Raw genomic sequence first — 27715 nt, forward strand, 5'->3', positions numbered from 1 at the left:
AGCAACTCTAAGGCTAGTAACTATTATGATAACCTTGCAGAACCTGTGTGTGTGTGTATGTATGAATAAATGAATGTGTGAATAAATATGAAATTGAATGGAATGTTATACCTATAACTGCTTACTATGATTCTTTCTGTATTCACAATAAATGTTGCATTTTGCCTTATTTCCTTTATTTCCTCCTTGCTGGTTTTTATTTTATTGGTGTAACAACTTTGTACCAAGTACAGTCAGAGGAGTACTTTCATGGCTCATCAACACTTGGAATGTAGTATTCAAAACAAGGTAGGGAAAGTATAGAGAAGTACCATCACAGCCCAGAACCGGGAATGCTAGTAACCAAAACTAAGATAAGGAAGGTACAGAGTAACAAGTTAAGGAACTGGTATAAACTGGGGGGTTGGATTTTAGTGATATATAAAAAGTTTCAGAACTTGTAAAATCATACTATAAGTATTGCTAGTTGAAATGGGTAGCTTTGAATCACAAAGGTGAACACACTGAGAATTTGCTTCTGTGTAAGGTGAATACACTGAGAATTTGCTTCCCAAAGGAAGGTGTATGTGTCCTTTTCATAGCGTTCTGGTTTGTCTTTAGACAATCACTTAGGCTGAGTTCAGTTATTTGGTCTCTTGAATGTTGTTAAGAATGAACTGGGAGCGTTCAAACAAATAGCTACACCTTTGAGTCAAATCCTGGGAGTTGCCAAAAGGGATCTGTTCACCTCTATCTTTCCAACAATCTATGAGGCATTCTCATCAAGCTGGTTTTAATGACCTGAATATTTGTACTATAGAGAGACCCATTGTATAGTACAACATGGGAAATTTTCCTCAGCCCCATGATGGTGATAGGGCAGCTATTGTGAAGTTAAGCGGGGTGTGGGGAAAAAACCCTTCTGGTTAATGATTTAAGAAGCACAAACAAAATAGTGAAAGAATGTCACCATAAGGCCATGTAATATGCTGCAGGGAAAACTACCTCCTTGAAACCCCATGTGGATTTCACACCGTTTGATAGAGATGGGAGGTATGTAGAGCTCATTCTTATACCTCCCATGAGGGGGAGGAGAAGGAGAAGGAGATGGCACATTTAACTCTGCCACAAGGGTGCTGGAGAGGAGTGAAGTATGTTATAATAGAATGGAATAATAGAATATTAGGTTTGGAAGAGACCTCATGAGGTCATCTAGTCCAATCCCCTGCTCAAAGCAGGACCAACACCCACTTAAATCATCCCAGCCAGGGCTTTGTCAAGCTGGCCTTAAAAACCTCCAAGGATGGAGATTCCACCACCTCCCTAGGGATTCCATTCCAGTGCTTCATCACCCTCCTAGTGAAATAGTGTTTCCTAATACCCAACCTACATCTCCCCCACTGCAACTTGAGACCATTACTCCTTGCTCTGTCATCTGCCACCACTGAGAACAGCCAAGCTCCATCCTCTTTGGAAACCCCCTTCAGGTAGTTGAAGGCTGCTATCAAATCCCACCTCACTCTTCTCTTCTGCAGACTAAACAATCCCAGTTCCCTTAAGCCTCTCCTCATAAGTCATGTGCCCAGCCCCCTAATTATTTTCATTGCCCTCTGCTGGACTCTCTCCAATTTGTCCACATCCTTTTTATAGTGGGGGCCCAAAACTGGATGCAATACACCAGATATGGCCTCACCAGTGCCAAATAGAGGGGAATAATCACTTCCCTTGATCTGCTGGCAAATGCTCCTGCTAGTGCAGCCTAATATGCTGTTGGCCTTCTTGGCAAACAGGACACACTGCTGACTCATATCCAGCTTTTTGTCCATTGTAATCCCTAGTCATATGTCCAAATTTCCACTTCTTGTAAGCTTCCTTAAGCTTACCAAAGATTTCTCTGTTAAGCCAAGCTGGTTGGCTGCCATATTTTCTATTCTTTCTGCACATTGGGATGGTTTGTTCCGGCGCCCTCAATAAGGCTTCTTTAAAATACAGCCAGCTCTCCTGGACTCCTTTCCCCCTCATATTAGCCTCCCAGGGGCTGCTCATTAGTTCCCTAAGGGAGTCTAAGTCTGCTTTTCTGATGTCCAGGGTCCATATTTTGCTTCTCTCCTCTCTTCCTTTTGTCAGGATCTTGAACTCGACCATCTCATGGTCACTGCTGCCTAGGTTGCCACCCACTTCTACTTCCCCTACCAATTCTTCCCTGTTTGTGAGCAGCAGGTCAAGAGGAGCATGGCCCCTAGTTGGTTCCTCCAGCACTGGTATCAGGAAGTTGTCTCCAACTCTCTCCAAAAACTTCCCGGATTGTCTGTGCATTGCTGTATTGCTTTCCCAGCAGATGCCAGGGCGATTGAAGTCCCCCATGAGAAACAGGGCCTGTGATATGGAAACTTCAGTTAGTTGTCCGAAGAAAGCCTCATCTACCTCATCCTTCTCGTCTGGTGATCTATAGCACACGCCTACCACGACATCACCCTTGTTGCTCTCGCCTCTAAACTTAACCCAAAGACTCTCAACAGGCTTTTCTCCAATTTCATACTGGAGCTCTGAACAATCATACCGTGCTCTTACATACAATGCAATTTCCTCCCATACCTGAACAGTTTATATCCATCCATGACTGTGCTCCAGTCAAGTGAACTGCCCCACCCAGTTTCTGTTATTCCAATCACATCATAGTTCCTTGATTGTGCCAGGACTTCCAATTCTTCCTGCTTGTTTCCCAGGCTTCTCGCATTCATGTACATAGAATCATAGAATCATAGAATATCAGGGTTGGAAGGGACCCCAGAAGGTCATCTAGTCCAACCCCCTGCTCAAAGCAGGACCAAGTCCCAGTTAAATCATCCCAGCTAGGGCTTTGTCAAGCCTGACCTTAAAAACCTCTAAGGAAGGAGATTCTACCACCTCCCTAGGTAACGCATTCCAGTGTTTCACCACCCTCTTAGTGAAAAAGTTTTTCCTAATATCCAATCTAAACCTCCCCCATTGCAACTTGAGACCATTACTCCTCGTTCTGTCATCTGCTACCATTGAGAACAGTCTAGAGCCATCCTCTTTGAAACCCCCTTTCAGGTAGTTGAAAGCAGCTATCAAATCCCCCCTCATTCTTCTCTTCTGCAGACTAAACAATCCCAGCTCCCTCAGCCTCTCCTCATAAGTCATGTGCTCTAGACCCCTAATCATTTTCGTTGCCCTTCGTTGTACTCTTTCCAATTTATCCACATCCTTCCTGTAGTGTGGGGCCCAAAACTGGACACAGTACTCCAGATGAGGCCTCACCAGTGTCGAATAGAGGGGAACGATCACGTCCCTCGATCTGCTCGCTATGCCCCTACTTATACAACCCAAAATGCCATTGGCCTTCTTGGCAACAAGGGCACACTGCTGACTCATATCCAGCTTATATATATATATACATATACATGCACCTACGATAACTAGTTATGGCAGGTGACATGGTTGCAGGTCATCTTCAGGCTCCTTTTCTTAATGTAGGAGTAAGCGGAGACTCTTGGGAAGACCCGCCGTGTATTGTTAGGTTTGGGTGATGCAGAGGTTCTATGCAGAGCTTTGCTCTGCCTTAGGCTAGGTGTAGTCCATTCTCGAGGCGGGGGGCGTTTTGACAACCAGGCATTGGTATTCGGTTGCGTTTCCTGGGGAAAGGGATTGACCTGGCTGTTGTTTGACCCTCTCATTTCTGGACTGATGTACATGTGTAAATAAAGCAAGCTATGCCTAGAATGCACCCAGCCTCCACGTCTCAATAAGTCTGGACTGGGAAGCCATCCTGCAAGGCCCAGGACATCTGCCACTTCTTAGCAGAGGGATGACACTGGTGTCAAAACTGTACCTGTGCTTGCAATGAGTATGGAATGCTGACCGAAACATTTTTCCTCAAAGGGAGCTAGCCATATATTTCCCACCTTAAGGTGTGATGTGGGCTTGCTGTGCTTCACTTTTTTGCACGACTCTGTGTTTCCTGGCTTCAGCTGAACGCAGAAGTAACAAAATACGCTGAGACAATCTGTTGTGGGTGGGAGTGTGGGGTGGGGGACGTATGTGTCAGCAGAAATCAGCTGTTGCTGGAAATCTCAGAAAGAAATCTTGATCACAGGCTGAATGACGGCAATAAGCCTCCAGATTTGTAGACATTAATCCCAACCCGGACTCCAAAGCTCTTGAGGCTCACTGGCTGTGGCCAGCAAGCTGCCAGCAACTATCAAGATTGCCAGGTCAGGTGCCAAAATGCAGTTGTTACAGGTATGGGAAGGAAGAGGCAAGGGAAGTGGGGAAAACGACATCCCTGACTGAAGACACCCGACTCCTGCCGGAACCAGCTCTGATCATGAAATTTGTAAAGAGGGAGATGGAAATTGCTAATTAGATGGTTGGGGCAGCCACATATGGGGAACCCCAAAACATCACACAGCCAACTTAAAAAAAAAAAGGGGGGGGGACACTCGAGGCCTTCAGCCTATAAAATTTAAATGCAAAAGTCCGGCAAACATTGGTGTCATAGGTATCCCTTCCTGGCTGTTTGCACAGCTCAGGATTCTGCGAGCTACAGTAAAGTCCTTGTTCTGTAGCTAAATGGAGGAATATTCCAAATCAGGAGAAGAAATTGCATGTGAATTGACTGCTTGAGGCAATATCAAGACAAACGCCCACATTTCTCACTTCTCTAGGATTGCATCTAGGTATAATTTGGTGGGTACAAATTAGAGGCCTCACATGACCTTCTTCAAAACTTTGAGATTTGTTGTTGCTGCATTAGTGCCTGCAAATGTATCTCGCAGAAGAAAGGATAGGGTGAATGTCCAAGAAAGGAGCAGGGAAGATACAGAAAGAGCCAAAAAGTGTATATGCTGCAGATATTCCCCTCTCCAAAGAGTTTTGAAGCCTTAGGAAAGCTGTTGCTATTAGCATTAAGGCAGCTCGTGGGCGGTATAAAAGTAGCACTCACACAACAGCTGTACATAGCCCAAGGTTAATGGGACATATGCCCAGGTCATGTTTTCACCTGGGTGATTAGCAGCAGTGCAGACTGAGGTTCTCTTGCCTTAGGCTATTTTGGGAAAATTGAGGGAACTTTTCCCAGCATGAGCATAGGATGAATGGAAGTACTTAATTTTTAAAAATTAGTGTTTTTCCTCATAACAGAAAAATGATCATAAGCTTCCAAACATTTTGTTGCCCCCCCTTCCAACCAACATAATTTTTAAAGCAATTGTGCTTTTAAAAAAACCCTGCTATTTCTGATTTTAGTGCCCAGCAGCTTGCTCCCTTCTGCTCACCCTGACTCTCAACCTATTCCACTGTCAAAGGCAGATGTGCTCCAAGGTAGAGTCACAAGAGCCAGCTCCAAATTCTGATTGCTGTTTGCGTAAAACACATAGGACAGCTGCACAGAGCCAGTCGATGTATAGTGGCACCCCTTTGCCCAGTCATGTGACATTCAGAAGGCTGCAGCACTGGGAAACACCTAGTAGGGCTGGGCAGTTCAACTTCTGCGTGAACTTGAGGGAGTTGCCAGCCCAAATGTCTTGCTTGGAAGAGGGGCTGGCAACAACTGAGATCCACGTAGGGCTGAGAGCCACACATTCCCTCCCTAGATTTTCTGATCACAAGGAAACCTTAAAGGAAGGGAGTAGAGATAATTGACAGCTGGTGCACCTCTAGGGGCTTACAATATTGCTGGTACTGCTGCAATAGGCAAGTGTGGACTCTCACAACTTGGTCATGAAAAGAAAAGCAGTACTTGTGGCATCTTAGAGACTAACAAATTTATTAGAGCACAAGCTTTCGTGAGCTACAGCTCACTTCATCGGATGCATTTGCAAATGCATTCGATGAAGTGAGCTGTAGATCACGAAAGCTTATGCTCTAATAAATGTGTTAGTCTCTAAGGTGCCACAAGTACTGCTTTTCTTTTTGCAAATACAGACTAACACGGCTGCTACTCTGAAACTTGGTCATGGTTATCCTTCCACAAGACATCCTTCTCAGCAATGCTAACACTTGACAGCTATTAGGGGACACTAAGTAGTAAACAAAGACATGTGCCTTGAGCCCCCACTGAAATAAACTTCAGTAAACAGACCTGAGTTCCCATTAGCTTCTTTAGTTATTGATCTGTATCCAGGGTATCTTTCCAAGTGGTGTTTCAGGTATAACTAAACACGATACAGGGATCAGGAATTACATTTACAATACTTGTAGTTGTTCCAATTCCTTCAGCCTCGCCTTAAATGAGAAGGTAAACTAGCCCCCTGCAAATTGCACCCGTTAGGTCTTTTCATATGATTTTAAAATCTCTATTTCCCATTGACACAAGACTATAACTAGTAATAAGTCAAAGACCTTCAGATTCTGATTATGGAGAGCAGCTGGGAACATAAAAGGAGAGGTTAAATGAGATAAACTGACGCCATTTAAATCCTTAAGGGACAGACTTTCAAAGCAAAGTGAATGCAATTATATGCATCAATTACGAATGCAGTACTTATAAGTACTTTGTGGGTATTTGGCCAAATTGAGTATATAACTAGCTGTGTAAATACCTTGATCAAAATTGGCACTCATGCTTTAACCATGTATTTGCAACTTTTGGGTCAGCTTCACTTTGAAAATCTGGTGCTAAAACATAAGTAGACAGAACAAATAAGCAGACAGGGTTCAAAAAAGAACTAGATACGTTCATGGAGGATAGGTCCATCAATGGCTATTAGCCAGGATGGGCAGGGATGGTGTCCCTAGCCTCTGTTTGCCAGAAGCTGGGAATGGGCAACAGAGGATAGATCACTTGATGATTGCCCGTTCTGTTCATTCCCTGGCACTGGTCGCTGTCAGAAGACAGGATACTTTGGTCTGACTCAGTATGACTGCTCTTATGTTCTTATTGCTTTCTCTTCCTGTTTAAAATCAATGGGGAAAACGAAAAGGGGAATTTATTTTACATACTTAAAATAGACATTGCTCATTTGCATAATTGTGCTATTTTCCCCCTTCATCTGCTCTTTAGTGCAACCTTTAAAAAGATGGGAAAGTAAAAGGGATTTGTAAATAGGTTATTGTATTATAGAATGAAAAAAATTCCCATTATTCTCCTATGTATCAGTAAGCAACCAAGCATGTGTTTAGCATCCAGAAGGTGGAACTCCCCTGTTGGGTTGCAGTACAAACAGGTCACTTTCTGTAGTACAATATTTAACCTCGAAAGAAAGGGGCATCTTTTTGCTTAAAAAGAAAAGGTACAGTTCTAACAAACCCCAGCATATTCTTTACAAAAAGTCCTAACACTGCCTCTCCCACTCAAAGTTCATGAAGTACCTTAAAAATATCAACTAGTTGAGCTTCTCAGCCCAGCTGTAAGATAAAAATTGTCCCTATTTTACAGTATAAGTGCCTAGGGATTAGGAAACCTAGGTTCTAATTCCCGTAGGTTTGCGTGTTAACTGTTAGACAATATTTTCTCTCTCCTCTTAGAGCTAAAGAGATTCAATGAGTAATCAATACACTGGTCATTCACCTTTGGGGTCCTAGATTCAAATCCTGCCTTTGGTCAAAAATGAAGATGAGTTTGCTGCACACAGTCTAATCCTTACGGATTTGTCTACATCAGGTAACCATGGAGAGTCTCGTAGCAACCAAGGACCCCAATTCTACTCCCATTGAATTTAATACATGCTTTGCCACTGAATTCAAAAGGGAGCAGAGTTGGACAGTGCTGCAGCCAGGATCACGTGTGGGTAGCTTACAGGGCATCTGACCCTAGCCCATTTATTCCATCAAAATTAACACAAACAGCACTGCTCGGAAAATCTGAAGCAGCTTTACATAGGAGTAAATAATAAAAATCAATAATATAGGGGCTACCACGCTGGTTGTATGGTTTCTATTTAATGTAATGAACCGTTCTCCATTTTTAGCTGCCTCTTCATTTTCAATATGCCAATACATTTTGCACTGACAGCACAGAACTGCACCATAAAAATTTCATGGAGGAAAACTGGAGATGTTACAGCCGTGTAGGACACAACTAGGACTTTTACAACCGGAGAAGTTGTTGGAGGCAGCTTGAGATAAGCACATTAGCTAGATGTTTCTGCCAAAATCAGGCCAATAGTCAGTAGAAAAACCACTTGCCTCAAAAGTAATAGTTTCCACTGAGAAACCACACAAGCAAATAATGATAGAGAAATATTGAGTATAAAATAAGGTATTGAATTTGAGTTTACGCAATGAGTCGGGCTTCCTCCTGAGCCACGGCCTTGCTTGCTGCCAATCAGTGTGTGATGATTAAAATTAAAAAGTTTGCTTATTAAAATAGAGTCTCTTTTCAAAAAAAAAAAAAAAAAGGGATGGGTCAAAGGAAGCCACAGCTTTCTGAGATTTACTCAGAACAAAGCTCTGATGAAATCCAGGACTTATGAACAAATGCTAAGTGAGTAAATGCCATAACAGACAGAGACATCATACCTAACAACAATTGCCAAGACCCTGGTAACTACTGCTGAGTAGTCTTATCCCCATTTTACAGCTTGGGCTAGCTGCTCGAAGGATAGGCCCTGTTGTTACTGGTTATTTCTGAATCTGTCCATCAGAATTTTAAGCAGCAAACCCTCTTTTTCCAGATCCAATCTCCATGGCCGGCTAGTCACAGTCTATCCTCACGCTCTTGCATCTGTAGCCATTTTGCAATCTGCAGGTCGTCCTGCCTCAGTCTCCCCTTTAACCCACGAGTGAGTTCTTCTCACGCCTTCTTCCTCCACAGCTTGTCAACGGGCTCCAGTGCTGACCCCTCTTGTTCCGCTTCCATGGAGTACAATGGTGGAAGCACCAAGACGGAACTTCCCCGGTACAGGACTTTTCTGCATCTGTTGGAGGCCAGCAGATGGCAGAGAGGAAGGGAAATAGAGTGCAGCTGGCATGCACAGAATTACCTTCTAGTCTATCATATCACAGCTGTGCAGCCACCACATGCCCAGACATAAGACACAGAACTTCTGGGGTTCAGCTACCTTGAAGCACTCTTAATCCCTTTCTGCATGTAAGTAGTCCCAAGACTGAGGCCTAAGTCTCTTCTCTCTTACCTGGTTCACTGCACCATGCTAGCTCCCTCACAGTGAAAAATACATCTAATTCCTGTGACAAAGTCAGGCTGGGCAGCTGCAGGAGGGTCGGGAAAACAGGTGTGTTAGCCCTAGAATGCTCAAGGCTCTTTTTCCTACAAGCTGGGAAGGGGTTACTTCAGGTCAATTAGGGACACCGGAGTCCAATTAAGGGTGGCCTGAAACCTGTTAAAACCTCTCTCCTGGTGGGGGGGAGACAAACTGCTGCAAGACTAGAAGCAGCTGGGAGATAGGCTTCTCCAATGTGAGAGATTTGCACTCCTCCCCATAGGGGAGACACCCAAATCCAGCACCTGTTTAGGGGAAGGACTGACACCCCGGGGCCAGAGACAGGACAACACTTGCCTCAGTGAGGGGGCCAGGGAAAGGTATTCCCTTTTTTCAGTGTGTTATAGCCTTTGTTTGGCAGAGGAGCACTCCTCAGACCTGCCCCAAGGCCTACCGGGAAGGTTCTGAGAAACAAACCCTGAAGAGGGAGGACAGACATGCTCCAGAGTGGGGCTGATTTACCCCAGGCCCTGTCCCTGCCAGAGGAGGGAGCACTAGGTCTAACAAGGCACAAGGGGTGCCATGCCACATTCCCAATTCCAAATTTGCATATGCTCTTGTGGTACTATAACCCCTAGTGCCCAGCACACTTACCTCTTAAGAGAAAGGAATCCGAGAAGTCCAGGCAAGAAACTTAAAAAAAAAAAAAAAAAAAAAAAGAGAAGAATGTGTTTCCGTATACTACAGGACTCTGAACAGAAAATTCCATTGTAAAGGCTAGTCTCCTGCAAGTTCCCCTTTTTGGATGGAAATAAAAAGAAGAGTCATTCAAGCTGCATTCAGCGACCTCGTCTAAGAGAGGCCAAGATGAAGAACCTAGCAGTAGTCCTGGCAATAGCCCTGATGGTAACTGACCTCCCTACACTGACTGGTGAGTAACTTTTCCCATTAGAACTTCACTCTCTTGTATAATTTGCTTTTAAAAGGATGTAATGTTCACCATGAACCTGTCAACAAGCCCTATAAGCTATGACTCTCCTTTTGGCTTGGGTGCTATTCCTACCCCTCGATTAGTAAGACCCTGATTCAGATCGTTGAACTGTGTAGGCAGATTCTCATGCCCATGCACAGATCCAGAGAGTTCCACCTGTCACACCACGGACAGCTCCATTTCAGTGCATGGGGGTATGCAGGACTGGAGCCTATATTTTTGTATTCCTTTTTACATTACATTGTATTATAATGGAATATACAAACCAGTAAATAGGACTATCTACACACACACACACACACACACACACTATTTATAGTGCTTTATAGTCCAAACCATGTACAGTACTCCCTATTTTGCTTTTCTCCTTAAAACATCCAAAATCAAATATCTTTGAAAATATGAATGCAACACTGCAAATGAGACTGAGCATGCTGTATTTTTTAATTCCCCAGTTTTAAATGTTAGTTACAATGAAACTACAGTTTGACATAAATGATGTAACTTGGCAAAAGGTACGATTTCTCATATGGGGAGTAAATTAATATTTATCTCTCATGCCTCTTATAGTAATTTTTCCTCTCTACAACTCTAGGCAGGGAGAGATAATTGGTTCATTTTGGTTCACCAGTACTGCCACATGTTTTTTACCCTCTTGACTGGGTAAAATGAGATTAAGAATGTTCCACCCAGCCCCTTTAAAATTCCACAATTCTGTTTCTGATCAAATTTGTCTTAACCATTTTTTGTTAGTGACTTTGAATAAGAAACTTAATATGACCATTTATTAATTACATGCAGCAGTCTGGAAGTCAGCTGGCAACTCAAATCATTTTACCGGTGAAACAGATGTCAAAACATTCAGTTTTAATATCTACTGTAAAGCATCACCACAGAAACTGTGGCCCTTGATGTTCGGTTTTCTTACCTGGAACTGTAAACTAAGTGTTGGGGGTTGATACCTGCTACTACTGAAGCCAATTGGAGTTTTGCCATTGAGTCCTATGTGAGCAGGACTGGACCTGTAATGATATTGGAAAAATTAACCTACTGCATGCTAAGCAGGGGTACCTAATTAGTCAAAGAAAATATCAAGGCATCAGTAATATTGACCCTGATCCTGCAAAAACTTAAACACATGCCTAACTTTATGGACTGCAAGTCGTAGACTTCATTGAAGTCAATGGCACTGCTAACAGTATGTTATGTTAAGCATGTGCATATACCTTTGCAGGATTGGCACTGTTGACAATACTTTAAATCCCCAAAAGCTGACTTCCTGCCCTTCTCCTTTCTTGCAGTTGTCTTGTACACTCTGTCACTTCACTGCAATAACATTGTAAAAGGAATTATTACTGTAACAATTATTCTTTTATTATACTTTTTAAGGTACCAATCACTTATTTTGTACATAATGGTAGAACTAATGGACTGTGTAAAACATTGGGTAAATTTTCAAAAGTGCCCATATTCAAAAGTGACTTAAATACTTGAGAGACTAGTTCCCATTGAGTTTCATCTCCTAATTGCCTAATTCGTTAAAAATGGGCCTTAGCTTCTGAAATAAAAACCTTTACTACTGAAAATTAAAATGAACATTTAAAGTAATATTACATGGAAGGTTTTTTGTCTTGGTTAAACTTAACACAATTTAACTCAAACATGGAAAAGTCTACTAGAACAAAACCAATGATTTTTTGGCTGAACCAAAAGGCAAACATTTTCATTATAAAAAGAATCCAACTCCCTAGAACAGAAGGAAAAAGTTAGAGCCTGTTTATTTTGGGGAGAGCAGGATAGTGGGTAAAATTTTCAAGAGTCCCTTTTTCAGAAGTGGCTAAAGCACTTAGACTAATTTCCACTTAAATAGGTCTGGTCTATACTTAAAATTTAGATCAACCTAGCTACATCACACAGGGGTGTGAAAAACTCACACTCCTGAATGCCATAGTTATGGCAATCTTACCCCCAATGAGATGCAGCTAGGGCAATGGAAAAATGTTTGTTGACCTTTCTACTGCCATTCACAGAGGTGGATTACCTACGTTGACGGAAAACCCCTTCTGTCAACATAGGAAGCATCAATGCGATGGCATGATACCAGCATAATTGCAGCACTGCAGCTGCAGGGTAGACATGCCTTTAGGCTCCACATTTCAGCATCTATCTCCAATTTTAACCTTCTTCCAAACTAGTTACCTCCAAAGATATCTCATTTCTGTAATTACAGTACAGTGTAATAGACGGGCTTGAAGGAAACCTTCGCTGCTTCTTCCACTTTTTAAAGTCTTTGTCCCCAGTCCTGTAAATTACTTCCTGCAGGCGGACTCCTGTACCCATATGGAGTAACTCACAGGATCGGGGCATTTGTTAGTTTACATCTGAACTGAATAGGTAACAGGTCTGATCCTAAAACTGATTGCACATGGGTCAGCTACTGTGCCTCTGTGGAACCCCACTGAAGTCCATGGAGCTCCATGAGACCCAGCAGTCCCTCCACACAGCCCTGTAATGGGCATAGAATAAATGTATTATTAATTACTTGTATTGTGGTAGAATCTAGAAGTCAGGGCACCAATGCGCTAGGCACTGTACAAGCAAAGAGCTAGATTATGAACTTTTCATAGATAGTAAGGTCAGAAGGGACCATTCTGATCATCTAGTCCGACCTCCTGCACAGCGCAGGCCACAGAATCTCACCCACCCACTCCTATGAAAAACCTCACCTATGTCTGAGCTATTGAAATCCTTAAATCGTGGTTTAAAGACTTCAAGGAGCAGAGAAGCCTCCCTCAAGTCAACCATGCCCCATGCTACAGAGGAAGGCGAAAAACCTCCAGGGCCTCTCCAATCTGCCCTGGAGGAAAATTCCTTCCCGACCCCAAATATGGCGATCAGCTAAACCCTGAGCATATGGGCAAGAGTCACTAGTCAGATACTACAGAAAATTCTTTCCTGGGTAACTCAGATCCCATCCATCTAATATCCCATCTCAGGGGATTAGTCCTATTTACCCTGAATATTTAAAGATCAATTACTTACCAAAATCCCATTATCCCATCATACCATCTCCTCCATAAACTTATCAAGTAAAATCTTAAAACCAGATGGATCTTTTTCCCCCACTGCTTCCCTTGGAAGGCTATTCCAAAACTTCACTCTTCTGATGGTTAAAAACCTTCATCTGATTTCAAGTCTAAACTTCCTGGTGGCCAGTTTATACCCATTTGTTCTTGTGTCCACATTGGTGCTGAGCTGAAATAATTCCTCTCCCTCTCCTGTATTTATCCCTCTGATATATTTATAGAGAGCAATCATATCTCCCCTCAACCTTCTTTTAGTTAGGCTAAACAAGCCAAGCTCCGTAAGTCTCCTTTCATAAGACAAGTTTTCCATTCCTCGGATCATCCTAGTAGCCCTTCTCTGTACCTGCTCCAGTTTGAATTCATCCTTTTTAAACATGGGAGACCAAAACTGCACACAGTATTCTAGGTGAGGTCTCACCAATGCCTTGTATAATGGTACTAAAACCTCCTTATCCCTACTGGAAATGCCTCTCCTGATGCATCCCAAAACCGCATTAGCTTTTTTTAGCCATATCACATTGGCAGCTCATAGTCATCCTATGATCAACCAATACTCCAAGGTCCTTCTCCTCTTCCGTTACTTCTAATTGATGCGTCCCCAACTTATAACTAAAATTCTTGTTGTTAATCCCTAAATGCATAACCTTACACTTCTCACTATTAAATTTCATCCTATTACTATTACTCCAGTTTACAAGGTCATCCAGATCCTCCTGTATAATATCCCGATCCTTCTCCGAATTGGCAATACCTCCCAGCTTTGTATCATCTGCAAACTTTTATTAGCACACTCCCACTTTTTGTGCCAAGGTCAGTAATAAAAAGATTAAATAAGATTGGTCCCAAAACCGATCCCTGAGGAACTCCACGGGTAACCTCCATCCAACCTGACAGTTCGCCTTTCAGTTGGACCCGTTGCAGTCTCCCCTTTAACCAATTCCTTATCCACCTTTTGATGTTCATATTGATCCCCATCTTCTCCAATTTAACTAATTCCCCATGTGACACGGTATCAAATGCCTTACTGAAATCTAGGTAAATTAGATCCACTGCATTTCCTTTATCTAAAAAATCTGTTACTTTTTCAAAAAAGGAGATTAGGTTGGTTTGGCACGATCTACCTTTTGTAAAACCATGTTGTATTTTGTCCCATTCACCATTGACTTAAAATGTCCTTAACTAATTTCTCCTTCAAAATTTTTTCCAGGACCTTGCATACTACAGATGTCAAACTAACTGGCCTGTAGTTACCCGGATCACTTTTTTTTCCTTTCTTAAAAATAGGAACTATATTAGCAATTCTCCAATCATTCGGTACTACTCCTGAGTTCACAGATTCATTAAAAATTCTTGCTAATGGGCTTGCAATTTCAGGTGCCAATTCCTTTAATATTCTTGGATGAAGATTATCTGGGCCTCCCGATTTAGTCCCATTAAGCTGTTTGAATTTCGCTTCTACCTCAGATATGGTAATATCTACCTCCATATCCTCATTCCCATTTGTCATGCTACCATTATCCCTAAGATCCTCTTTAGCCTTATTAAAGACTGAGGCAAAGTATTTGTTTACCTATTGGGCCATGCCTAGATTATTTTTAACCTCCACTCCATCCTCAGTGTTAAGCGGCCGCACTTCTTCTTTCTTAGTTTTCTTCTTATTTATATGGCTATAGAACCTTTTACTATTGGTTTTAATTCCCTTTGCAAGGTCCAACTCTACTCGACTTTTAGCCTGTCTCACTTTATCCCTACATGTTCTGACCTCAATTAGGTAGCTTTCCTTGCTGATCTCTCCCATCTTCCACTCCCTGTATGCTTTCTGCTTCTTCTTAATCACCGCTCTAAGATGCTTGCTCATCCAGCTTGGTCTACAACTCCTTCCTATGAATTTTTTCCCGTTTCTTGGGATACAGGCTTCCAATAGCTTCTGCAGCTTTGATTTTAAAGTAATCCCAGGCCTCCTCTACCTTTAGATCCATAAGTTCTTCAGTCCAATCCACTTCCCTAACTAATTTCCTTAATTTTTGAAAGTCAGCCCTTTTGAAATCAAAAACCCTAGTTGCAGATTTATTTTTGTTAATCCTTCCGTTCAGTTTGAACTGAATTAGCTCATGATCACTTGAGCCAAGATTGTCTCCTACAACCATTTCTTCTGTGAGGTCCTCGCTACTCACCAAAATTAAATCTAAAATGGCATCCCCTCTAGTCGGTTCAGCAACTACTTGATGAAGGAATCCATCAGCTATCGCATCTAGGAAAATCTGAGCCCTATTATTATTACTAGCACTGGTCCTCCAGTCTATATCTGGGAAATTAAAGTCTCCCATGATCACGCAGTTTCCATTAGTATTTACTTTATTAAAAACATTAAAAAGGGCTCTATCCATATTCAAATTAGATCCCGGAGGTCTATAGCACACCCCAAGTACTATCGTAGGAGAGGCTTTACTAGTTATCTTCCCCAATGTAATTTTTCCCCGACGGACTCTGTCTTATCCATTGCATCGCTTCTTATTTCTTTACATTCTACCTCATCATTAATATACAATGCTACTCCACCACCTTTACCTTTGTTTCTGTCTTTCCTAAACAGCACATACCCTTCAATACCTGTAGTCCAGTCATGACTACTATTCCACCATGTTTCTGTTATCCCTATAATATCTGGTTTCACTTCCTGCACCAGTAGCTCTAGTTCCTCCATTTTCTTACCTAGGCTCCTCGCATTGGTGTACAAACATCTTAATTTTTGCTGTTTGGCCTCGCTCACATTTTGTACCCTATTAGGCACAGTCATTCTACAGCCAGTATAACTATTAGACTAGTATCCACACCGCCATCGCTCCTTATATACATTCTCCTACCCACAGCTGTATCCTTTCTTACTTCGTCTTCTTCCCTCTCAATACTAAAATCTGGCGTGGAGATTTCCTGGACATCTCCCAACCATCTCCCCCTAATTCCTAGTTTAAAGCTCTCTTTATCAGTTGTGCCAGGGACAACTTTTCAGGGCAGGGACTAAGTTTAAGACTGTAGACAACAGATAAATACAAACAAACCAACCTGCGGCATAAGGAAATGATGAAATGATATTATTGAGCATGATAAATGGTGCTGATAGCATACGAGTTGCCTAACCATTGTAAAGTGTTCTGCAGGTATCACAAAAGAGAGAGAGTTTGAAGGAGGGCAACAACATACCCTTAATTCCCATTCCGCTTTCCCTCACATGGCTATGGTTCATAGTCAAAAAGACAGTGATGTAAATTCAACAGTTATTTTCATTAGTGTTTATTCATTTTGAGGCTAGGTTATTTTTGATGTGCTCTCTGTAGTAGCTTAGAATGGGTTTGGGCCTTGGCAATTTTTGGCTAACTGAGACAAATAGATCATTTTGTTCCACGCTTCCTGTTGCAGGTCTACCAATGGAAAGCCTTCTACTCAACCGGAGATGCAAATGCCGCAAGCAAACCTCAGAGGTTATCAGTGCTGGGAAGATTAGTTTTATTGAGGTGATTCCTCAGGGGATTCAGTGTAGAAGAAAGGAGATTATGTAAGTGGGAATTCCAATGACCCTCAATTTATGCAATTTCTTTTGTCATTCATTTACTGAGTAGTTTGTGTGATCAGTTTTCTATCCAGGGGTTGTTTATACATGTCCTGGCTCAGCTCTTGAGATCCTGCCAGACCTCTTGCAGATTAACTAACAGATTCCACTGCATCTGAGACCTCCATGCAAGAAGAGGCAAGAATTGCCCCTAGCAAGGATGTGAAATGCCTCTATTCACTTTAATGGGGTGTGACCTCTGAATCCTCACTGACCTAGTCTAAACTAAGGAAAGGTGCATTTTAAAATGTGTTAGGTCTTGTTTCTGTGACATCTGCCATCTTGGCCAACGTACCAGATACTGAACTGGGGACCTCCAGAGCTAAACACACGAGTCTCTACCGCATGAGCTAAAATGCCAGATTTTGTAGGTAGGGGCCATAACGAACTCGCACTGACCACTGGATTACATCTACAGACACAAGTTGCACTGGTTTCACTAAAATAGTGTAAGCCTGATTTAGTTGAATCTAGAGCAAGTCTGTGTATACATTTACAAGACACACTTTTATAATCGATTAAAAACTGGTTATACCCGTATGACTTAGCTGTAAATTTACTGAGGTAAGTTAAACTGACGAGCCATGTTTACATCCAGTTATCCACAGAGGGGTTTGCACCAGTTTAAAATCACACTAGGGTTGCCACCTTTGAAATGCAAAAATCCCAGTATCTATCCGCCCCCATAAGGCAAGCCTGCCGCAACCACAAGGCAACTCCACAACCCGCCCCTCCTCCTCTCCTCACCCTTGTGTGCCTCAAATTCTCTCTCACATACATGTGCAGTGCACTTGCATGTTGGTGGGCAAACAGCTGTTGTATTTCAACAGTTTTGATCTGTTATCTCAAAGTGCGGAAGTGGGAACACTGCAGAATCTTTAGCTGGCCACAGAAACTTTTATCATTCGATATCCCAGTGCACTGTGGTGATGATGCAGATCTTTAGACCCATGTTAAAAAAAACAAACAACACAACCTGGGAGATTGATTAATTTTTCTGGCAACTGTCAAATCCATTTAAAAAACAGCCCCAATCCTGTGAGTTACTCCATGTGAGTACAGGAATCAAATAACTAACCTCTGCCCTGTGTTCAGGGGACCTGGGGCCCGGCTCCGTAGCTCAGGAGGTGAGGTAACCCTAAATTGCATCTTTAGTTAAACTGGCACAGTGTGGGCCTGGTACACCCTCGAAAGTTGTAACAGATATAGATATTTCAGTTAAGGGGTGTGATTTTTTTTTTTTTTAACTGAAATAGTTTTACCAGTACAAGCCCTAGTATGTGTCAGCCATACCAGTATAAAGATGCCTCAGACCAGTATGGGCTATTCCCCTTCCTTGTACAGAAATAGCTATACCAGTATAAAGCACCTCTACCCCAGTATAACCTACCCGGGTAGGCTGTACTTTAACTCTGACTATACAAGTAAAGTTGCACAACTTCGTAGACAAGGCCTCAGTGTGTTAGGTCAGACTTTAGCTACCAAGTTTCAATTAAATGCTCTTTCACATTTTAGCAGTGAGAGCAGACAAGTTTTAACACCTTTAAAAAGAGAGGAGAGCCCAGGGTTGAATATGGCCAGCTCACTTTCCCCCCCCTCCTTTTTTTTTTTTTTTTCTTAAGAGAACTTAATTAAAACAGATTAGCTGCCACACAAGGAACCCACAGATGCTTTTTCCTAGTCTAGACAAAGTCAGTGTCTCAGGGCTTGCCTGCACAAGAAATGTTTCCAGTTATATCTGAGTAGTTAAACTTCTATAACCATACTGGTATAACTCCCCGCACAGACACTTTTAATCCAAAATAAAGAGTAGCTTTCTCCAGTTTAGTTTGAACTTCTTCCAAAAGTGACAAACTAAACCAGAAAAAGCCACTCCTATTCCAATTAGTGTGTTCATGCAACTAGTTATATCATTAAAACTTTTAATGTTTTAAATTCACATTTTAGCTTATGGTATAAATTTCCTGTGTAGACAAGCCCTGGCGCAAACCCCTCGGAGGACACTATGTTAACTTGATGTAAACATGGCTCTTGTCAGTTTAATATAGGCCATATCTGCACTCAGGAAGAGCCCTGACTGAGCATGCAGGATACCTGCACCTCTGCTCACCCTTAAGTGTTTGTGGGCCCATTGGAACTCAACTTAATTAGTTGCCAGTTAATTCAAGTTAGCATTTACAAAGGTGCTAGCTAATTTAGACACCGCACAAATTTTTGTGGTTTACTGTAGGGCTCTGCCTGGGGTACATCACAGCTGTGTGTGTCCTGGAACAAACATTTGCAGAGAGTATCTAAACTGGCAACACAGCCATAAACTCCTCTTGCTACATACCCTAAGTGTAAACAAAGATATTCAGAGATTTGCACCAATTTTGCTAGTCAGGATTTAACCTTGCTTAAAATAAGGTAAACCCTGCTTCGCTAAAGGCCCCTGGCCCGTGTTTGTCAACACTTAGGGCTATATCTTCACTGCAGAGTGAGCTGGGGTGAATAGCAACCGAGTCAGCCACGCCCAGGTGTAAGCAGCCACACTGCAAAGTCACACCAAAATCTACTACGTCCTCACTGGGTCTGTGCTCCCCAGTGTGTCACACAGACCTCTGGGGGCATATCCCATGGTTCTTTGAGCTGCTCTAGGAATCTTTCCTAATGAATTGTGGGAGAACTTGTCTGTCCTTTTGGGCACCGAGCGTGAAATGCGAGAAGGCATTAAGGGCCATCAGCGCTTGAGTGGTTTAGCCTGCACCTTAGCTGCAACGTGGGTGTGTTACTGGCAGGAGTGAAGGCAACGCCTGAGATTTAACCCACACCCCCAGCCATGCCAGCTGGCCCAGGTTTAGAGCATCACTATCAAACCTGGGTCAGAGCTTTTTGTGTGGACAGCAGGAGGGTTGGGGCAGCATGCAAGTATGAACTCAAGTTAACTCTGACATGGCCTTAGGGGTCAGCACCGGTGCACTACACTGAATGCTGAAATTGCCAGTTCCACATACCCAAACCCAGCTCCCACTTCAACACTGCAGAATTACTTATCTGCAGTGGTGGATTAGCCACTGGGACCCATGCCCAGGAGCCCCGGCCAATTGGGTGGTCCTGGAAAAATGCGTGCCCCTGCACCCTGACCTGCTCCGCTGGAGCTCCTGTGCTGGGGAGCGGGGGAAGCCCCTGTGCCCCAACCCCACTCCCCAGCAGGAGTGCCGGGCAGGCCGGACAAGTCCCCACTCCCTGGCAGGAGTACCCAGGTAGGGTGGGGGGTGGAGGGACTGCAGGTTAAAAGGGTGGGGAGGGGGCCCCCACTTGCTTTGGCCCAGGGCCCCACAAAACTGTAATCCGCCTTGACTCTTCTCGATAGGTGACCTCCTGGAAGATGTCCCAAGGGTTGATATTATGAGATGCTAAAATGACCCCATTATGTTTCAGAATTACCCTGAAGAATAAACAGAGAGCCTGCGTGTATCCCAATGCACCATGGATCCAGATATTGCTTCATAAGCTGATGCAGAGGTACTGTATATGCAGTAGCTAATCGCCACCTTCCAGTGGGCACCTTGAGAAAGAGATGCAAGAATACACAGCAAAATAGTTTTGTTTTTCTGGCTCACCAGTTCAAACTGAAAAACAGCCAGGGGTCTACAAGAGATAGAGTGAGGAGTCTAATCATACGCAAGTCTCTTTTGCTGCCACTCGACATTCAGAAGAATCTAGCAATGTGTTATATTCTGCCACTTCAAATTCCCTTCCCCTGCAGAGACCAGCCCCTAATGCTATTGTGCACCATTAAACAGCTGCTACGTTCTACACTTGAGGGAGCAGTATTTCAGTGGGGGATTTATTATGTGTCGAGCACTTTTTGGGGGTTGGAGGAGAAATAGCATTATGCAAATGCTAGGCATCGACTAAGAGATGATTCATTTCAGGAAAGCTTGGAAATGATGGTGTAAGACGTTTCTTTCCCTAACGTCTATGCATCAGAAACAGTTGCCTGGATAATTAATCTACATTCCCCATATCAGCACCAGCATTCAAACATCAAAAGCACCACAGTGATAGGAACAGGTTTCAGAGTAGCAGCCGTGTTAATCTGTATTCGCAAAAAGAAAAGGAGTACTTGTGGCACCTTAGAGACTAACATTTATTAGAGCATAAGCTTTCATGAGCTACAGCTCACTTCATCGGATGCATTTGGTGGAAAAAACAGAGAGATTTATATACACACACACACACACACACACACAGAGAACATGAAACAATGGGTTTATCATACACACTGTAAGGAGAGTGATCACTTAAGATAAGCCACCACCAGCAGCAGGGGGGGGGAAAGGAGGAAAACCTTTCATGGTGACAAGCAAGGTAGGCTAATTCCAGCAGTTAACAAGAATATCAGAGGAACAGTGGGGGGTGGGGTGGGAGGGAGAAATACCATGGGGAAATAGTTTTACTTTGTGTAATGACTCATCCATTCCCAGTCTCTATTCAAGCCTAAGTTAATTGTATCCAGTTTGCAAATTAATTCCAATTCAGCAGTCTCTCGTTGGAGTCTGTTTTTGAAGCTTTTTTGTTGAAGGATAGCCACTCTTAGGTCTGTGATCGAGTGACCAGAGAGATTGAAGTGTTCTCCAACTGGTTTTTGAATGTTATAATTCTTGACGTCTGATTTGTGTCCATTCATTCTTTTACGTAGAGACTGTCCAGTTTGACCAATGTACATGGCAGAGGGGCATTGCTGGCACATGATGGCATATATCACATTGGTAGATGCGCAGGTGAACGAGCCTCTGATAGTGTGGCTGATGTGATTAGGCCCTATGATGGTATCCCCTGAATAGCTATGTGGACAGAGTTGGCAACGGGCTTTGTTGCAAGGATAGGTTCCTGGGTTAGTGGTTCTGTTGTGTGGTGTGTGGTTGCTGGTGAGTATTTGCTTCAGATTGGGGGGCTGTCTGTAAGCAAGGACTGGTCTGTCTCCCAAGATCTGTGAGAGTGATGGCTCGTCCTTCAGGATAGGTTGTAGATCCTTGATGATGCGTTGGAGAGGTTTTAGTTGGGGGCTGAAGGTGATGGCTAGTGGCGTTCTGTTGTTTTCTTTGTTGGGCCTGTCCTGTAGTAGGTGACTTCTGGGTACTCTTCTGGCTCTGTCAATCTGTTTCTTCACTTCAGCAGGTGGGTATTGTAGTTGTAGGAACGCATGATAGAGATCTTGTAGGTGTTTGTCTCTGTCTGAGGGGTTGGAGCAAATGCGGTTATATCGTAGCGCTTGGCTGTAGACAATGGATCGAGTGGTATGATCTGGATGAAAGCTAGAGGCATGTAGGTAGGAATAGCGGTCAGTAGGTTTCCGATATAGGGTGGTGTTTATGTGACCATCGCTTATTAGCACCGTAGTGTCCAGGAAGTGGATCTCTTGTGTGGACTGGTCCAGGCTGAGGTTGATGGTGGGATGGAAATTGTTGAAATCCTGGTGGAATTCCTCAAGAGCTTCTTTTCCATGGGTCCAGATGATGAAGATGTCATCAATGTAGCGCAAGTAGAGTAGGGGCATTAGGGGACGAGAGCTGAGGAAGCGTTGTTCTAAGTCAGCCATAAAAATGTTGGCATACTGTGGGGCCATGCGAGTACCCATCGCAGTGCCGCTGATTTGAAGGTATACATTGTCCTGACCACAACTATTTCACATTTGGTGACAAAGTCACAAAGTTCAGCCACCAGGTTAGCCGTGACAGTATCGGGGATACTGTTCCTGACGGCTTGTAGCCCATCTTTGTGTGGAATGTTGGTGTAGAGGGCTTCTACATCCATAGTGGCTAGGATGGTGTTTTTAGGAAGATCACCAATGGACTGTAGTTTCCTCAGGAAATCGGTGGTGTCTCGAAGATAGCTGGGAGTGCTGGTAACAAGGGCCTGAGGAGGGAGTCTACATAGCCAGACAATCCTGCTGTCAGGGTGCCAATGCCTGAGATGATGATGAGTGATAGGAACAGAGCACGAACAGCCCCCTGTTCAGACATGCTATAAATTGCCATTTGTAACTTGCAGTAATTGACGCCTGGTTTGGATAATTTTAAGTAACTAAAAATAGTTGCTACCTTATTTAAAAAACAAAAACAAAACCACCAACAACTTTTTTTTCCCTCTCAAAACAGTAACAGCGTCAGTGCAGTGCAAGCCCTTGACTGATTTTTCCCAGCAAAGGAAAGAGAACAGAAGCCGACTTACTAATGGACTGAAATTCCTTTCCTGGAAGGCAACGATTCACTGATTTCCCAACTACTATTACTACTTGTTATACTATTTTTTTACTCTACTAAGCATGTTTAAGGGCTGCAGTTTGAAAATCTATAGTTACTTGTGATTTCCCTCATCAACCTCAGGGGAAAGAGTGTGGATTTGCGCCTATTTTGATTGGAACAGTAAGCATGACCTCTACCTTGTGAATGCTTAATGTGTCTATTGAGTCACATACTGAGAAGAGCTTAGCTCCAAATATGTTGCAGAGGATTCGAGCGGACCCTCCCTATTCCTGCGTAAGTTAACTATTAAATAATTAGTAAAGTGTACTACTCTACCCTACAGCATAGGGTAAAACTCATCTTCAGCTGTCAGTAAAAGTGCATCGCTTCCCTCCTGCAAGCTTGCACACTGCTACTTGGCACCTCCTTTCAAGCTCTATGTAACTCTGTCTCCCGACCGCCTCTAATTATAGACCCTCAACTCCACCCGTGCTTCCACCCATTTGTCAACGTCTTGAACAACTGCCTCTGTGTCTTCTTCCACACGGCCCCCTAGGCATGGTATGACCTCTGAGCGTCCATCAGCCAGGCTGTAAAGATAAGGCCTGTGTCTGCAGCCATATTGCAAGACCTTCGTCTGCAGCCATTAGCTGAGAAGCAGGAAGTTGCAGCCTCACAGTCCATCTAAATTACATTTAAAAAAAAAAGGTAATATCAGGTTCTTAATGAGACCCTGTCCTAACAGCCCCCACTATCACTAGTTAAAGAAACAGATCTTAAAGTGGTTAAAGAAAACTTAGTTTGATGGCCTTATCAATAGCTGTGGTGGTGAAATCCTCATTTCTTTCTTGTTTTGTCATTATGTCCTCACTTCCCTATTGTTTGTCTGTTACATCATTAATTTTGCTAGGTGTAAATTAATCAAGGTGGTGGGGTAGGATTGGTTAGAAAATTTTGTTAGGATTGTTTAGTAAAATTTTAGTTAAATAATTGGTTAAGGTATAGCTAAGCAGGGCTCAAGCGTCACTGTATAAACTGGGTCCAAAAGGAAGTTCTTTGGGAACAAACTCCAGGACACAGCCCCAAGAACAGAGCTGCCAGATCTCAACACTCTGCCAGTGACACCATGCAGAAACTGGAGTCCACAGATGGACCTGATCCTGACTGACCATCAAGTTCATCTGCCTGGGTGGGAGTGGTGAGCACTGTATGTGTAGTGTGTGCATTCTGTTTTCAGTGCTTGTTCATAAATAGAGGATAAGGATATTACCACGTCAGGCTCTTTCACTGGTAAAAGGTCCTGCAAACCTGCAGAAAATTACACCCTGAGCCCTAGGAATTGGGTGAGGATGGGTACTTAAATTGACAGGGTTACGCCTGAGCCCTAGGAACTGGGTAAGGGTGGGTGCCCTAGAGAGTGTGAGTAACAGAGAATTTTGTGCAGGTAACAGGCCCTAGCCTCTCTGCTTTTCAGTCCCTCTTAACTCACTTCTGCCATATTAATTCACTTCATGTCTATAGTGAATGTTGTAGATTTGTACAGAAACCCCCCACCTCCACCCCAAACCCTTCCCTAATCTCTGTCAACCTGCCTCTTCTTAGACTGCGGTCTCCTTAGGACAGGGGCTATACCTTCTTATAGCTCTAGAAAGAACCTAAGGTATTGAGGCTACTACTGCAAACAAACAATGGAGTATCGAGAGTCTTATTCAAGCAGTCACCCTGACCCACTTGAGTGTTGGTAAAACTCAAGGTAGACTAGCATTTCTGCTACAGAGCCCATTTTTCCAGACGACATGATTTGACTGTGTAAAACTTCTATGTGTAACAAACCCCGCTTCCACAGCCCTCATGTATGTTTCGAGTCTTTTCTGACTCACACATAGATTAGTTACCCAAGTACAAGACAAAGCACGGTAGAGGAGAGAAACCGAGGAGACACCTCCTCTGTTTGATCTTTGATCCTTGTCTGTGGTCCAGAAACTTTAGTTTCACCTGTGGGGTTAGTGGGGAAGAACTATTACCCTAGGCCAAGGATTCTCCCCCTTTTCATTTTGTGGACCACCTTCTAAGAGAGACTCTTATGGACCAATGGCCCTTTTCCCCCACAAGTTGGTTCTGAGAACATCCTTTGGTGTCCAGCCTGGCAGGACTCCATAAATCACATCTGCGAGGCCCTGTTTTAAGGAGTAAGTATATGGTCAAGTGCTACTCCCTACCTTGCTCATACATGCCAAATGGCAGCAACAGGCTTTATTAAAAGGTAATACTCTTCATGGAGTAACTCTGCTTTCCCCCATTGCAAGTTTGAGCTCTCATTATTAGATCTCTGATTTACAGCAGGTTCCAACCAAGATCCCCATTGTGCTAAGTGTGGTACAAAACACAGTAAGACACAGTCCCTCTGTGCTCCAAGCAGTTTACAAAATAGAGGCACCGAGAGGGGAAGTCACTGCTGGTCAGTGGCAGCATAGAGAACAGCACCAGGTGTCCTGACTGCCAGTCCCAGCAGCCTATCTACGTTCTTGCTCCTGTGAATATTTATGTTCCATTCATTACCATGCTATCTGAGCCACCTGTCTGGATAAGCAGAAACATACGTAGGATGCTGATCTGGATCAGTGCATTTCACTTCACAAAAGTCATTTGTGGTGGTACAGACTGCTATGCGATTACAACTCTGCTGTTACCAGATACAAAACTAGACTGGCTTCTCTTTTGCCAGGGTTGCCATTTCTGTTCTGACTGCACTTTAATTGTACTGTACATTATGCAATACAATCATTTATGCACTTGGTGGTTTCAGATTTGAGAATTGGTTCCACTGGGATTTCAAATGAAAACTTTGAAGAAAAACAAACATGCAAGTGAAGTTTCATTAGGTAAAATTGCCTAAGGCAGCCACCTCATTCCAATGCAATTATTACTCCATAAGATGTAAAGGAGTACTTGTGGCACCTTAGAGACTAACAAATTTATTAGAGCATAAGCTTTCGTGAGCTACAGCTCACTTCATCAAATTTCCACCAAATGCATCTGATGAAGTGAGCTGTAGCTCACGAAAGCTTATGCTCTAATAAATTTGTTAGTCTCTAAGGTGCCACAAGTACTCCTTTTCTTTTTGCGAATACAGACTAACACAGCTGCTACTCTGAATACTCCATAAGATGTAGTTCTAAATAAAAGCTCCCTATTTTATGAAAACAGCTGGGTACATAATCCTGCAAAACACACATTCCTTCCTTCCTTCCTCCCTCCCATTCAGCAAGAGTTTATATTAAATCCTTTATCCATTACCTTGCTCAGCTGTATGCAGTAGATAACTCTAGTCCTACAGTTTTCTAAAGGTCTAAACAAGGAGCTCTACATTTAATTAAGTCCTCTTTTCAAATGTTTTTTCCATTCATAACTCAAAAGTGACCGGCCACAAAAACTTCAATGTATGTTTTAAACACTCAATCAACCACCATTAGGCTTCTATGTGAATTATTTCTCTTTCCTCCCCTTAAAAAGAGGATCACACCACAGGTTATTCTGTGGTTTTAAAGGAAATAGGTACAGAGCTTGGCCAAGATTTAACAAAAAAATATTTTGGATACATAACCTGAGACACTTTAAAGGGGTCTGATTTTCAAGAAGTGCTGCCCCCTGTGAAGAAAATCAGACCCTTTTAATATATCTCAAGTTGAGCACCTAAAATCACCCATCACTTTTGAAAACCTTGACCAAGAGCTGAACTTGCCGCTATCCCAAGCCTTTGGCTATTCAAGCTCTTGTTCCTTGTTGCTGGTATCTTAGACTTTCCCAGCCTTTGATCTAAGGTGGCAGGAAATGCCACAATCTTCACTGTCTAGTTACTCAGGACTGGCTCTAGGCACCAGCAAAGCAAGCACGTGCTTGGGGCGGCACAATTCCAGGGGCAACATTTCTGCCACTTTTTTTTTTTTTTTTGCGCTTGGGCAGTTGTGCTCTTGGAGCTTGGGATGGCAAATTTTTTGCTTGGGGTGGCAAAAAACCTAGAGCCAGCCCTACAGTTACTCCTCTCTGATCCCTGCTTTTTATAAGAGATCACCCAGCAGCACTACCACCAAGAAATTGTAATTAGGCAGGCTAAAAAAGAACTTGAAGAGCAACTAACAAAAGACTCAAAAACCAACAGCCAAAAAAAAAAAATTAAGTTAATCAGACGCAGGAAGTCTGCAAAATAATCAGTGGGACCCTGGATGATTGAGGTGCTAAAGGAGCGCTCAAGGAAGACAAGGCTGTTGTGATGATTTCTTTGCACTGGTCTTCACTGCAGAAGATGTAAGGGACATTTCCACACCTGAGCCATTCTCTTTAGGTGACAAATCTAAGGAACTGTCCCAGATTGCGGTGTCAGTAGAGGTGGTTTTGGAACAGATTGATAAAACAAACAGTAATAAGTCACCAGGAACAGATGGTATTCACCCAAGAGTTCTGAAGGAATTCAAATATGAAATTGCAGAACTACTAACTGTGGTATGTGACCTATCGCTTAAATCAGTTTCTGCATCAGATGACTGGAGCTAACGTGACTCCAGTTTTTAACAAAGGTGATCCTCGCAATTACAGGCTGGTAAGCCTAACTTCGTACCAGGCAAATTGTTTGAAACTATAGTAAAGAACAGAATTATCAAACACATAGATGAACACAGTATGTTAGGGAGGAGTCCACACAG

The 27715-nt window shown here is 43.0% G+C and overlaps 1 protein-coding gene across 1 annotated transcript; it reads left to right on the forward strand.

Annotated features, from left to right (window-relative positions):
- Positions 1 to 9891: 9891 nt before the first annotated feature.
- On the forward strand, positions 9892 to 25807 carry LOC119854820 (C-X-C motif chemokine 13-like). The gene is given in 5 exon segments (XM_038399964.2): positions 9892 to 9945; positions 9948 to 10032; positions 16596 to 16731; positions 20206 to 20289; positions 22929 to 25807. Coding segments are annotated over 5 exon segments (378 nt in total). The 5' UTR covers positions 9892 to 9906; the 3' UTR covers positions 22963 to 25807.
- Positions 25808 to 27715: the final 1908 nt, after the last annotated feature.

Source organism: Dermochelys coriacea, chromosome 4 (genome assembly GCF_009764565.3).
Source record: "Dermochelys coriacea isolate rDerCor1 chromosome 4, rDerCor1.pri.v4, whole genome shotgun sequence".
In the NCBI taxonomy this organism is placed as follows: Eukaryota; Metazoa; Chordata; order Testudines; family Dermochelyidae; genus Dermochelys; species Dermochelys coriacea.